At 36.5% G+C, this 13055-nt stretch overlaps 1 protein-coding gene across 3 annotated transcripts; it reads left to right on the top strand.

The window, feature by feature from the left end:
* The first annotated feature begins 381 nt into the window (after positions 1-381).
* cUnh11orf54 (chromosome Un C11orf54 homolog) lies at positions 382-10992 on the top strand. 3 transcript variants are annotated; one of them, XM_079889551.1, is made up of 8 exons: positions 382-591; positions 3757-3855; positions 3931-4004; positions 4076-4177; positions 4480-4656; positions 5120-5269; positions 9633-9749; positions 9883-10992. In XM_079889551.1, exons 1-8 carry the CDS (start codon positions 525-527, stop codon positions 10054-10056), a joined length of 960 nt encoding a protein of 319 aa, XP_079745677.1. In that variant the 5' UTR covers positions 382-524; the 3' UTR covers positions 10057-10992. The 3 variants fall into 3 exon arrangements, with proteins under 3 accessions (XP_079745677.1, XP_079745678.1, XP_079745679.1); XM_079889552.1 differs by having other exon boundaries at positions 396-591; positions 4103-4177; XM_079889553.1 differs by lacking the exon at positions 4076-4177 and having other exon boundaries at positions 396-591.
* Positions 10993-13055: the final 2063 nt, after the last annotated feature.

Genomic DNA, 13055 nt, shown 5'->3' with positions numbered 1-13055 from the left:
AGAAGAGAATAAGTTATTTTCACACATTTAAGAACAGGACATTCAAATCTAAATCATACTTTACACATTATAGGGAAGCATATAACACAGGGTTAGCCTATGTGATGTCTGTTTAATAGAGCAGACAGTAACATGTATTGAAAAATGTAAGGCTTATAATAAAGAAAGGAGGATTCTTAAGGAAGAATTACAAGCAGTAGGGTGCAAGGAATTCACTATAATTAATTTATTAAATGATGGTCCAAATTCAGGAAAACAAATAAATGCAATCATGAGATTTATTAAGAATAGTGGGTTATATAATAGGATATAGGTATTTAGTTCATTCTTTTCACACTCCATCACAGTAGGTGGCGGTATGCACCTTTAAAGTTGGTTCGCAACCCAAAAGAAGAAGAAGAAGAACAGTTATGACCATCTGATGACAGAGAATGTCTAATATAGCATAGTTTACTGAAATCACGTGACTTTGGGAGTTTGGAACACTGAGTCAGTCAGAGAGATTAATACACACACCAAGACGGATGGCAAACATTAGCAAGACCGAAAAGTTCCAGCTGCATGTTCCAAATCTTGAGGAATTATGTCAGGGTAATAATCGCATTTCATTGTAATGTGTGCAACATTTATATGGCTATTGCTGTTGCATGTGTAGGCTAACTATTTTTCTTTCATTGTGCTTGAGTAAAACCAAATGACATGAGTCCAAAGTTCAACATGACTAAATCATTTTGATCTTTACACATATTTAAAGCAAACTAGCAAAATTCAAGGCGTAATAGTAAAAAAAAATATTCTGCTGTGTGTAGCAGAATTGATCATATTTGATAGTATTTGAAAGAAATTAAGGGCATCAAATATTATTTCTCTATTGATATCCTACTAAATAAAAGGCAGAGGAATTGAAGAATCAATGTTAAACATTTATGTTTAAAATCGGCATGAAACGAAATTTGCTCATCTTTTCTTTCCAATACGGGTTATGCGCAAGAAATAAGTTTTGAGTCTTGAATTTTATAAATGTTTGTTTTAATTTATTGTATTTATGATATTATGTTGTTGAATGTTTAATTTGTAACAATTTTATTTTTATATTGGAAAATTATTGATCACCTGGATCGTCCTGTCCTCATGTTGTTGTTATTTTTAAATTTTGTTATTTAAGAAATTCATAATAGATAATAAAGCAATTTAAACTAGTAGGGATGCACCGAAATAAAAATTTTGGCCGATACGATAATTCTTTATATTTGAAAGCCGATAACTGATCTATTTTGGCTGATAAATCTTAATCCAAATTTTGACATAACTGTTGAGAGCCTGATTACAAAAACAAAAGGCTCCCCATTAAAAGCCATGTTCCAAGCACTTCAGCATAAATCAAACATACAGTTGAAAACCTTTTGAATTTGAAGATCAACGTAATTTGTATTTAATTTGTCTTCTGGGAAATAAGTATCTTCTGTTGCTTCCGAAGGGCAGTAAAAATAAAGTAAAAAATGAAAAAGATATTTAAACAAAATAAGAAAAATGTTCATCCTATTCAAAAGTTTTCACCCCCCTGAAATTGTTTCCTGTTATGATACAGGAGGAATATTGCATGGCTGGAAAAGGCTCTCAGCCAATCAGATTCGAGAACCAGAAAGAACTGTTGTGTGTATATATACATATTATTGTAGTCATGGAGTTTCCCGATGTGAGCTGTCAGTTTGAAGCAGTTAGTTAGGCCTCCAGAGACAGTGCTCTAATCGAGATCCAAATCCACACGACTGTCCAAAAAACGCGGTTTGAAATTTCTGGTGTTCTCTAGTATGTTTGAACCAGTCACGTCAATGTGCAGGTGGGCTTTAGCATATCATTACTATGCTTTGAAGCAGGGGAGTCTCAATAGAAGCCTGGTAATCCCATTATATTTTTCTGTTGATATGAAAAATCGGGGACATTTAGCAATAGAGTGGCTGAATTATGTATATGATGTATATAACGATGTTATGATGAACTATATTCCTTTCTCCACTGACATTCTAAATTTTTCAAAGCATTTCTAAGGATACTGATTTTTAGAAGGCAAACTGAGATGGTGAACGGGAACATGGTTTGTATAACATTAACAACACATTATTAGCTGTTTGATAATGTAGTCAAGCAAAAGGCTTGAATATTAAATTGATATTAATTGCCATTATGTGTCCGACATTGTAGAGAGTGATACATAAAATGCGTTTCCATTGTTATGACTGGCTCAATGCCGTGGCAAATGAATGGAGGACATAGTGAGTTGGTTTGCAATAATGAACATTTATTTACAATTACATAAACAGAACAATATAGCCTATATAGACCAAGTAAACATGGTCATCTGTAATGTCTGTCTGGTGCATGGATGTTAGTGTATCAAAGATAGAAAACAAAATACTCCAAAACCAATAACAAAATAAAGTTAAACAAACAGCCTAAGCTTTTATAGAGGGAAGAACAGGTGGACGTCGCTCCCTTGATGAGCCTCCTAGCCACACCCACTGGCTAGTTGGAGACCTGTCACACCATTCTTATATAATGACTTGCAAAAAAATAAATAATTATTTTTGCACCTCAAGGAAGCGCTCCGAGAAAGACTCCACCGCAGTCCAGAAGAGGCCTGTTGCATTTCAGAGTAGGTTTAGAGTTGACAAAACAATAAAAATCAAATCTGGTTTAGATCAGGTTCAGTGGGCTCAACTAGAGTAACTACCAGCTTCTTGTTCACCACTCTAACCAAGGCCCTTCTCCATTGATTGCTCAGTTTGGCAAGGGGGCCAGCTCTAGGATATAATTTATATATAATATGTTATATCAATTAAACATAATTATTATATATAAATTGTAATAATTAGCAGCAAAAGACGGGCAATTTTGTCTACAATTTTTTCACTATAAATTGCTTTAATTTGGAACAAGAGATATAGAGGGAATGGCTTTATTGCATCTGATATTTGTCACTTATATCAAAGCTGATTAGTCCAGTTTTGTTTTGCAATCTCTTACCCAGAATAAAACCTGCTCCAGAACGCAAGTTACCATGGCGATGAACACCGCTAAAAACCAATCCACCTTCTTGAGCCAGAAAAACCAGAGCTTGATAAAACTAATCTCAAGAAGGCCTCAGAAGGGTTCATCGGTGCATTAAGGAGGATAGGGAGAATAAGGCTTTCTCAGAGTCCTTTATACAGTATCAGTCCGGGTAATTCACAGATGTCTGTCCAGCACAATGAGACTCCTCATACCATGGCCAACATTTTTGTAGCCAGGTCTGTAGCGCTGCAGAGCTCTTTAAACAGTTCCGAGTCAGGGCTATATATTCAGGGCTATTTTGTGTTTCAGCATCTTGGCCTGAAACGCTTGCAGAGGGTCAGCTTTCTGGCAGCGGCCTGACTGAGGGAACCACTCATCTAGTTGGCTGCGGGTGGGTTCAGTGGGGGAAGATCATTCCAGGCTGAGCTTTTTCACTGCCTTGGTCATGATGTGGAGAATTTCCTCATCTATAGCATCAGGGAAATCGCTCATGTCGCTGCAATGCGTTGCAGAGTCCTTCATATGGCTGCGAGACCAATCTTCCAAACCGGACTCTGCCGTAGACATGGTGTCGCCATTATCCTTATTCAATGCTCCAAGAGAGGCTGGATACTAGGCTCAGGAATGATCTAAGATCTCACACACACACACCTTTTTTAGGGCTTCCATACTTTATAGTGACTAATATATTTGTATGTATTACAGTGCTGGAATCAGGACTGAATAAGAATTTTTCTGATGTAAAAGTGTCTGTTGCTGACTGTCCAGATCTTACACAAGAGCCTTTCAGGTTTCCTGTCAAGGGTGAGTACAGATGTATGTCCCGTATATGTCAAGGTGTAACAGGCTCTTTAAACAACACTTGTTACTTTGTATTAGGTATTTGTGGCAAACCACGTATTACTGATGTGGGAGGTGTACCCTATCTGATTCCTCTAGTCCAACTGGACAAGGTGCGTTAATGAACTGTAAATGTAATTTCAGAAAGAAGCACATTTGTAAAACTAACCGATTCCCCTCAAAGGTTTACAACATGAACCTTGTGTCCAAGGAGGTGGAGCTACCTGGTGCATTTATTCTTGGTGCTGGTGCTGTCTCCTCCAAGACAGTTGGGATAAATGGAGAGGTCTGTATGGCTACACTAAAACCAGTGGCAGTTTTTCCACATTGGAATTTCAAGACCGAAAAACATTAACGGTCCTTTTAGTACTTTTACAAATATGTTTAGTGGCATTCTTAAATGAAAATGTTTACTTCTGTGTAGTGCTACATATGGTGGTTTCGGTCTAAAATCCAAAACACTGTCGTATCTACCAGCAAAATATAATAAAAAGAAGTCATATCACTATAAAACCTATTTTTCTTCTTGTTGGTTTAATAAAGAGTTAAATGGGGTTTTTAACACTATATTGTCTTGTTTTCTCCTAGTTAATGCCTCTGGTGCTGACCGAAGCTGAGGGGAGACCTGCAGTGAATGGCAGTTATTTTTCCTCCATCAACCCAGTGGATGGAAAATGCCTGCAGGAAAAGTACAGTGACAGGTTTCATGACTGTGACTTTGGCCTCCTTGCAAACCTTTATGCATGTGAGGGCAAACCTGGAAAGGTAAGAACCATGGGGACTTTGCGTCTCTGTATAACCTCAGTACTTTTGAGTTACTGCATGGAGATTTTCCTTTAATAATGGCTATAAGTAATGAAAAGATTATTTGGAGTGAGCTACTGATAATTTTTAAAGGAACCCAAAAAAAAACCCACTTCAAATGTTTTGATTGAATATTTATACCACCATTCAAAAGCTTTGGGCCAGTAAGTGTTTTTAAAAAAAATTATAAGAAGTCTCTTATGCTCACCATGGCTAAAAATAGTTGAGCTAAAATACAGTAAAATAACTGTTTTTATATTTGAATATATTTTAAAGTTTTGAAATTGTATTCCTTTGATGGCAAAGCTGAATATTCTGTAACCATTACTTCAGTCTTCAGTGTCACATAGTCCTTCAGAAGTCATGAATCATACTGACTTCAAACTTTTAAATGTGACAAGGTTTGAAATAACTACAATTGCAGGTCATTAAGGTGAGAGCCTGCAGAAGGACTGGAGAGGACAGTCTTGTCAGCTGCATGAGAAAGACCATGGAAGAACATTATGGGGAGAAGACCATGGCCCTGGGGGGAACTTTTGTCATACAAAAGGGGAAGGCAAAGATCCATATCATGGTAATAATTAAACAATTTATATTTGTAAGGTCTATAATGCACAAAATTATGGAAATTAAAATAGTAAAAATAATAAATTAGCACATGCAGTTTCTAAATCATATGCATTTGAGTAATTATTGGATTTTGTAATTTGTATGGATGACTATCACAGTCTCGTAAATTTCTATATTACTATTTTCTATATTTACAGCGTTGTCAATTCTGTAGACAATAACAATAAAACAAATTATCTAAACTTTTATGGACATATGTGTTAAGTTCACCTAAAGATTTTGATATCATTTACCCACTCTCATATCATTCCAAACCTGAGTTTTTTCTTCTGTGGAACATAAAAGATATATATATATCAAAAAGAACACATCTCAGTGTTTTTGTCTATACAATTTAAGTAAATGCGCACCAAAACTGATTGGTTACCAATATTCTTCTGTAGAAGAAAGTAAGTCTTACAGGTTTGGAATAACAAGAAGGTGAGTAAATGTTTTTTTTTTTTGGGTGACCCTTTAAGATGTTAGGGAGTTGTTAGCATTTCTTTGAATAACAGTATTTCACTTGTGAATATTTTTTTTGTGAGCTTTGATAATTTGCAGATCACTTGAGTTTTGTTGAACATCCTAGCTTAGTTTAATTTATAACACATCTGTAAGTACTCTTTTTATTGATACTTTTCAACCAAAGTGTTACAAAAATAAAAAAGACAATACAACATTTGTTGAGTCAGGTACAATAAAAAAAGATTATGAATGCTTGCACCAAGACACTCAAATACAATAATAATGAAAATAATAATAGTAAATTAAAATATATACATTTAAATAACAGTAATTATAAATAATAATATATATAGACAAAATAAAGTAATTGAAACAATACTGAGAAAAACAACAAAAAGACGTATGCATGCACCTATGTAAACGATTATTACCATTAGTGGGAAAACAGAATACAATTTCTTTAAAAAAAAAAAAAAAGAAATTTCTTTGCCCTCTGTTTATTAATAAATCAGGGATGAGAGAGAGAACAGCAGGGACCATATGCAGAGAATGGTCATAGACGCTGATCCCGTGGGTGCACGAGGGCTCGAGCGCATAATGGCCAAGCACCCACAGAAAAACACGAAATATTCTCCATTAATTTTAACCAATCAAAAAATCGATTGAGATTTGGGAACCTTTCTGATTGGTGGATCTCACATTGGGACCTTACGGTCATAATAGAGTGGTGCAGGTAGAGGTCTGCGCGGGACTGTTTTTTGAGTCCCGCTCCCGCCCGCTCCCGCTGGGGTTATATCCCGCACCCACCCGTTCCCGCTGCCTATACACTATTTGTTCACCCGCTGTCTGCTTAGAATAATTTTCTTCCCGACCCGACCATCCCGCTTTAATATAGATCTCCCAGAATTTCACATGTACATTTTCACAGAGAAAATAAAAATGTAGTCTGCACAAACATTTTTTTATTATTATTTTATTCGCCTTGTCAATATACAAAATTTAACATTTTGCTGCAGACAGTAGGGGAAAAAATATCGTAGCGAAAAAAAAGAAGAAGTGTAGGCTATTATTTTTATTCGTATTATCAAAATTCATAACATTTTGCTGTTAAGCAAATACAATCAATGCATGACAGAAAGAACCGTTACTGGTCCGTGCGTGCAGCGCATGCATAACGGTCCTGAGTACAGGGCAGACTGTAGCCTATACCGGGTGGTCGTTAAGATTAGGTAAAGCGAAGATATGCTGTTCTGAAAGAACGTCGGAAATAATAGTCGGAAATAATTTAGTCGGAAATTTAATCCCGCGGCGCAAAATATCTGGTCGGGTCCCGCGGATCCCGCGGGACAGCCGCGGGAATGCAGACCTCTAGGTGCAGGTATGACGTCACTTTGTAGGCCAATCGTCAGTTAGCATCACACTGGTTCCCTCGACACAAACCCAATAGGATTTTTACATAGACTTTGGGATTATTGCAAAAAACAAGCTCTTTGATCAACAAAGGTTTATGATACTTACATGTTTTGTCCATCAAGATAATTTTCACAGATGAACACAACTTGTATGAATTTTGAATCCTAAATGCAGTCGCCAGAAGTAAAAAAGCTAAAGGTAGGCAATTAATGAACTACACCACGGTCCTACGACTTCAACGTCACCATCACTAAGCTTCTGACAACTCTTTCAGTTATCTAAAAACATTTTCCCTGACACTTTGAGTTAGAATTGTTTATAAGAGCACAACTATAAGCTTAACGAGGCTGTATACCTGTTTGGCGTGATGACGTTTAATGTCCCCGACAGCTTCTGTAGTCACATTTAGCCACTTAGCAACCGTCTTTTTCAAGACACTTAACAAATTTAATGAATCATGAGTGGGGTAATACTGATGTATTTTATGTTGTAGAATAAAATGTGAAATTGTTTAGTCAAGATCCTTATTTCAGAGCCCTTTAACCAAAAACCTATTAAAAAAAAACATTGACTTAGGGACGATGACTGATGTGATACCTGCACCACTCTTTACAGTTCTACCATTATATTTAGTGTTAAAACATACCTGACTCAAAAGCTTGTGCTGTCTGTTTTTCTCACAACGATAAATTGCAGTTTAAGTATACTAATTTAACTAAAAACTCATTGTGTATATCAGCGAGCAAGTGACTTGCGACAACACTCATGTAAATGAAGATGAGTTTTAGTTTGGTTGGTAATGTGTTTGCAATCTGCCTGTTTCTTTTTGCGAGACACACCGCCATTATGCCATCACACCGAAAAAAAGACTTGTACTCTTGAAAAACGAACAAGTACAAAGAATTGAGTAATGAGCATGTTAAAAGTTTTTTACGGGTTTTTTGGGGGGGTTGGGCTGGGGGTTGTGCACCCACCGTTAGAAACCTAAATTGGCGGCTATGGGAAGGGTTACAGTACATACTACATACTGATTTTTTTTTTTTTAAGCATGAAAGAAATGGTTGCCAAATTGCTTAAAATTGATCTGTATTGCCAAGTTTTGTATAACTATTTTTATTCTATTTGAATAAACTGCAAAACTGGAGGGGGTCTGCACAACCAATGAAATTAGCTGGGTAAATACAACTTGAGAGGGTTTTCATGTCCAATTTTCAACTAAATGAAACTCGTTACTGTAACTCCCAGTTAACGGAAACTGTCTGAGGCTAATTTGAATGGGAAAGCTGATGTTGGAAGAGCTCATGCGGTGGAGTTATTTGAAAAAAACAAACAAATTTATCACCAAACCCAATTTTTTTAAACGTATAAAATAAATAGTCCCATTCAAAAAAGTCCAAAGCATTCTCATCAAGAGAGATCAGGGCCTCTGGCACAAATAAAGCCAGACGAGGTGTAACTTGTTAGGGATTCTTCAAACACTGAGAGAAGCAGTGTGGAAAGCTGAGGAGAAAAAAAACCTCTGCAGGGATTTTCTGCTCTGTATCTGTGTGATGGCTTTCAGGATTTTAGATGGATTAATAGGATCATCAAATTTAGCTTTTGATTCACTATTGATTTGTGGGATGTTGAGATTAAAAAAAAAAAAAAAAAAATTGTCAACAAGATTAGAAAATTTAAAGGAGTTTGACTGGTACAAAGAAGAGTAAAAAAAAATAATTGATTGAATAATTTAAGTCTAAGTTGAAATGCAAGTGCTTTTCCTGGCTTATCATCACCAAACTTATAGAAACGGTGTCATGATTTAAGTAAGCTGCTTAGTATAGCTAGTAGAAAGAAGATAAATTCAAATTACAAAAAAGCCTTTTCTTTATATAATGGAGTTGGATGTTGTACATATTTCTGGTCCAATTTAACAATCTGTTCATAGTTCACAGAGCTTTTTATTATGCAACTTCTTGATTTAAGCAGAACGAGAAATTATTTTCCATGCAAATAAGATTTGAGCGTTTCCAAAAGATTAGATACAGAAATCCCTTCCGTAAAGTTGTTCTCAAGAAAAGTGGAGATCTTTTAAAAAAAGAAGGGAAAAAAAGAAAAAAAATTCATTCTGATAAGTGTAACACATTCATTCTCCAAACACGACAAGACATACAACAACCAGAGAGGGCTTTTTTTTAATCAAATTAATCCTGCTTTGGTGAGCAGACCTTTCAAAAACATTAAAAAATCGTACTGATCCCAAACTGTTGAATGGTAGTGTACATAGTCTGTTTTCAGAAGTAATGTTGTTTTCTTTTTTTTCTTTTTTGGTGAAAGCAGTCACTGTTAAACTCTGTAGACATTTATATAGCTACTTGAACTATGATTAAATTTAAAATTAAAATGTTACAACATAAATTATGGAAGTTCCTTACATGTGTGCGTAAACTTTTCACTGCTCTGTCTTTAAGCCACGTGAATTCTCTACCTGCCCTCTTAACACCAGTAAGGACGTCGATAACTGGCTCAGGCATTTTGAAGTCAGTGCACCATTGATCTTTCAAACTGTCATGGTGTCCAGAGACCCAGTGAGTGCCAACCCAATAGCAATGTCATACCTTCCTTTTTTTCTGACAATATTATTTTGAATCTTTGCTAAATATTTCATATTAACTAAAGTTTGTTGTACCCAATTTAATTTCTGTTGTGCACAATTCACAGGGTCTTGACCTGAGAGTGGAGCATACCCATGGCTTCAGTCACCATGGTGAGGGGGGCCATTACTACACAGATACCACTCCAAACACAGTAGAGTACCTAGGATACTTCCTCCCTGCTGAGCTCCTATACCGAATCGACCGACCCACAGAGACACACAATGTTGGCCGAGATTAAACTGTTGACAGTTTTTTTATGCTGTAAAAGCATTTAAAATGCAAATAATTAATTTGCTTTGTTACTCAGACCACTTTATATTGATGAATAATAAAATAAATAAAATTATAATTGAGAGGATTGACCACAATTCACAATCCAGTCAATCTATGAATCAATCTCTACATTTTGTACTTGCTATTCAAGCCATTTCAATTAGCTAAATTTTTACATTAATTTCAGAGGGAAATTAGCCTATTAGAATATTCCTAAAAGTGAATTTTGACACTTTTTGCTAGTGACAGACTTGCAACACTGGGCATACTCGCATTAGACACAGTTGCCTTGTACTGTACCCAAGCACGATTTAAAATTCCTGTTCTCAATAAAGTTAGAACCCGACGGTGTATTCCAGAAAGCAGGTTGTGCAACAAAACCGGGTAAGTTTGCACATAAGCACAGGTCTAATTTCCTATGGGGACAGGGGGGACATGTCTCTCTCGAGGTCTCTTTCGTGCTTGAACTAACAATAACACACACATTAATACCAAAATGTCCATTTTGTTGAGTATCCTCACAAGAAGAGTCTTAAATGAGTTAAATAAAATCTTAAATGTAAGTAAAGAGTAGTGAGAGAATGAGACACGAGAGATCCTGTCAGCGGCAGATCTTTAAGTGACAGCAGCCACTAATTCGTCAGTAAAGATAACCAAAGGGAACAGAGAAAAAACTGATCTTGACTAAAGAATCCTTGTAGCTTTAATAAGCATTAATCTTTATTTAATTTGTAATTTATGTAGTGCAGACTGTTTTATAACCTTATTCAATTTCTGTATATTTCATACCTGTTAGACAGGAAAGGCACAGGTAAATATGACATTTATTATGGGTTTATGTGAGGACTGTTTTAAGTTCACTTAAATTAAAAGTTGTTATATTTTTTGAAGCCTAATAAATGTTTAAAGGGTACATAACATGCACAGTTTCACCTAATCTCATGTTAATCTTGAGTACCTATAGAGTAGTAGTGCATCCTTAATATCTCCAAAAAGTGTTTAGTTTTATTATCATTTTAAAAGAAAAAACAGCTTTCCGATTCTCTCCGGGAAAAGCCGAGGTCCTGGAGGCGGAGCTATAGAGTCAAGCGGTAGCGCTGATTTCCAGCAAAAGACAGAAATCTGATCCAGTTGTACTTACATGACTGGGGTCTTTTATCACTGGGACCGCGTTTTAATAGCAAACGATTTGCAAATCCAGCGTCGAGGCCTTGTTAATAAAACATTCGTCACTCAAATGACCAGAACACATAACCGCACTTCCTACACTCCGTTGCTGCCCCGGAAAAACTGCATCCACTGTTCCTGTAACACTGGGTTCTTTGGAAAGCTGAACACGGTAAGCTTTCCCTCACATCCAAAAACACACTTTTTTGGAGACATTCTTGAACAAATCCTATGCAGCGCTGGCTGCCGATGATTTCCTGTTGAAGCGCGTTGATGTGCGCGGTCTCACTCTCCTCTGGTCGACGTGCGCGGCCGCGCTTTTCCGAGAGAAAGGCTCATATAAGGAGTTCCACTCTGATCTACGTCATTAGATCCACGATCGAAAAAAAAACAGCCGAAACTTGCACCAACCCGGAAGTAAGATTTTCGGCACAGAAATTCTCCGTTATTCGTCCAAAATATTTTTTTTAAACTTTGCCCATGTTTAGCATGAGAATCCATCTCTTTAACAGTGTAAACAACTCTGAATACATGAAACACCATTGTACCCCCCCTTTAAAATTTGGGGGGGAAATCATTTTCATCAAGACATCAGTAGCTCTGTTAAAGGGGGGGTACAATGGTGTTTCATGTATTCAGAGTTGTTTACAGTGTTAAAGAGATAGATTCTCATGCTAAACATGGGCAAAGTTTTAAAAAAATATTTTGGACGAATAACGGAGAATTTCTATGCTGAAAATCTTACTTCCGGGTTGGTACAAGTTTCGGCTGGTTTTTTTTAGATCGTGGATCTAATGACGTAGACCAGAGTGCAACTCCTTATATGAGCATTTCTCTCGGAAAAGCTCGCCCGCGAGCACGTCGACTAGAGGAGAGCGAGACCGCGCACATCAACGCGCTTCAACAGGAAATCATCGGCAGCGCTGCATAGGATTTGTTCAAGAATGTCTCCAAAAAAGTGTGTATTTGGATGTGAGGGAAAGCTTACCGTGTTCAGTTTTCCAAAGAACCCAGTGTTACAGGAACAGTGGATGCAGTTTGTTTTTCCGGGGCAGCAACGGAGTGTAGGAAGTGCGGTTGTGTGTTCTGGTCGTGTGTTCTGGTCGTTTCAGTGACGAATGTTTTATTAACAAGGCTCAGGTCGACGCTGCATTTGCAAATCGTTTGCTATTAAAACGTGGAGCGGTCCCAGTGTAAAAGACCCCATTCATGTAAGTACAACTGGATCAGATTTCTGTCTTTTGCTGGAAATCAAGCACTACCGCTTGACTCTATAGCTCCGCCTCCAGGACCTCGGCTTTTTCCGGAGAGAATCAGAAAGCTGTATTTTTCTTTTCTAAATATAGTAAAACTAAACACTTTTTTGAAATATTAAGGATGCACTACTACTCTATAGGTACTCAAGATTAACATGAGATTAGGTGAAACTGTGCATGTTATGTACCCTTTAATATCAGTGATAATGGCCTTCATTCATAAAAAGATGCTATTAAACAATTATTTAAAATATACTGTCTTTATGTTGTTTCTACATTACAGTGGAAATTGACTCTCACATTATTTAATTTTTATTTAGACAAAACACATTAATGGCTAACATTTTTGACTTTGTAAAGTCTTGGCGATCGACCCGTATTAAACAATAAAGAAAGTAAGACATCTTTTTCTTATACATAGTTTAGTAGCTTACTATTCTTTTTGGTAGAATTGATCATTATAATCAAATTGTTTCCTGGATTTTGTATCACCATAGTCCCTAAATGTATGTAAATGCAGGAAATGGGATTCAAATCGAAA

The sequence above is a fragment of the Squalius cephalus genome (assembly GCF_949319135.1).
Source record: "Squalius cephalus genome assembly, chromosome: 13".
Lineage (NCBI taxonomy): Eukaryota > Metazoa > Chordata > Actinopteri > Cypriniformes > Leuciscidae > Squalius > Squalius cephalus.
This window is presented reverse-complemented; position numbering and strand designations above follow the sequence as displayed.

Bases quoted from the DNA above. Each gene is read 5' to 3' on its own strand.
- cUnh11orf54 (XM_079889551.1), top strand. From the start codon at position 525: ATGGCAAACATTAGCAAGACCGAAAAGTTCCAGCTGCATGTTCCAAAT. The intron at 3,856-3,930 runs GTGAGTACAGAT...ACTTTGTATTAG, and splicing joins TTTCAGGTTTCCTGTCAAGG to GTATTTGTGGCAAACCACGT. The intron at 5,270-9,632 runs GTAATAATTAAA...TCTGTCTTTAAG, and splicing joins AGGCAAAGATCCATATCATG to CCACGTGAATTCTCTACCTG.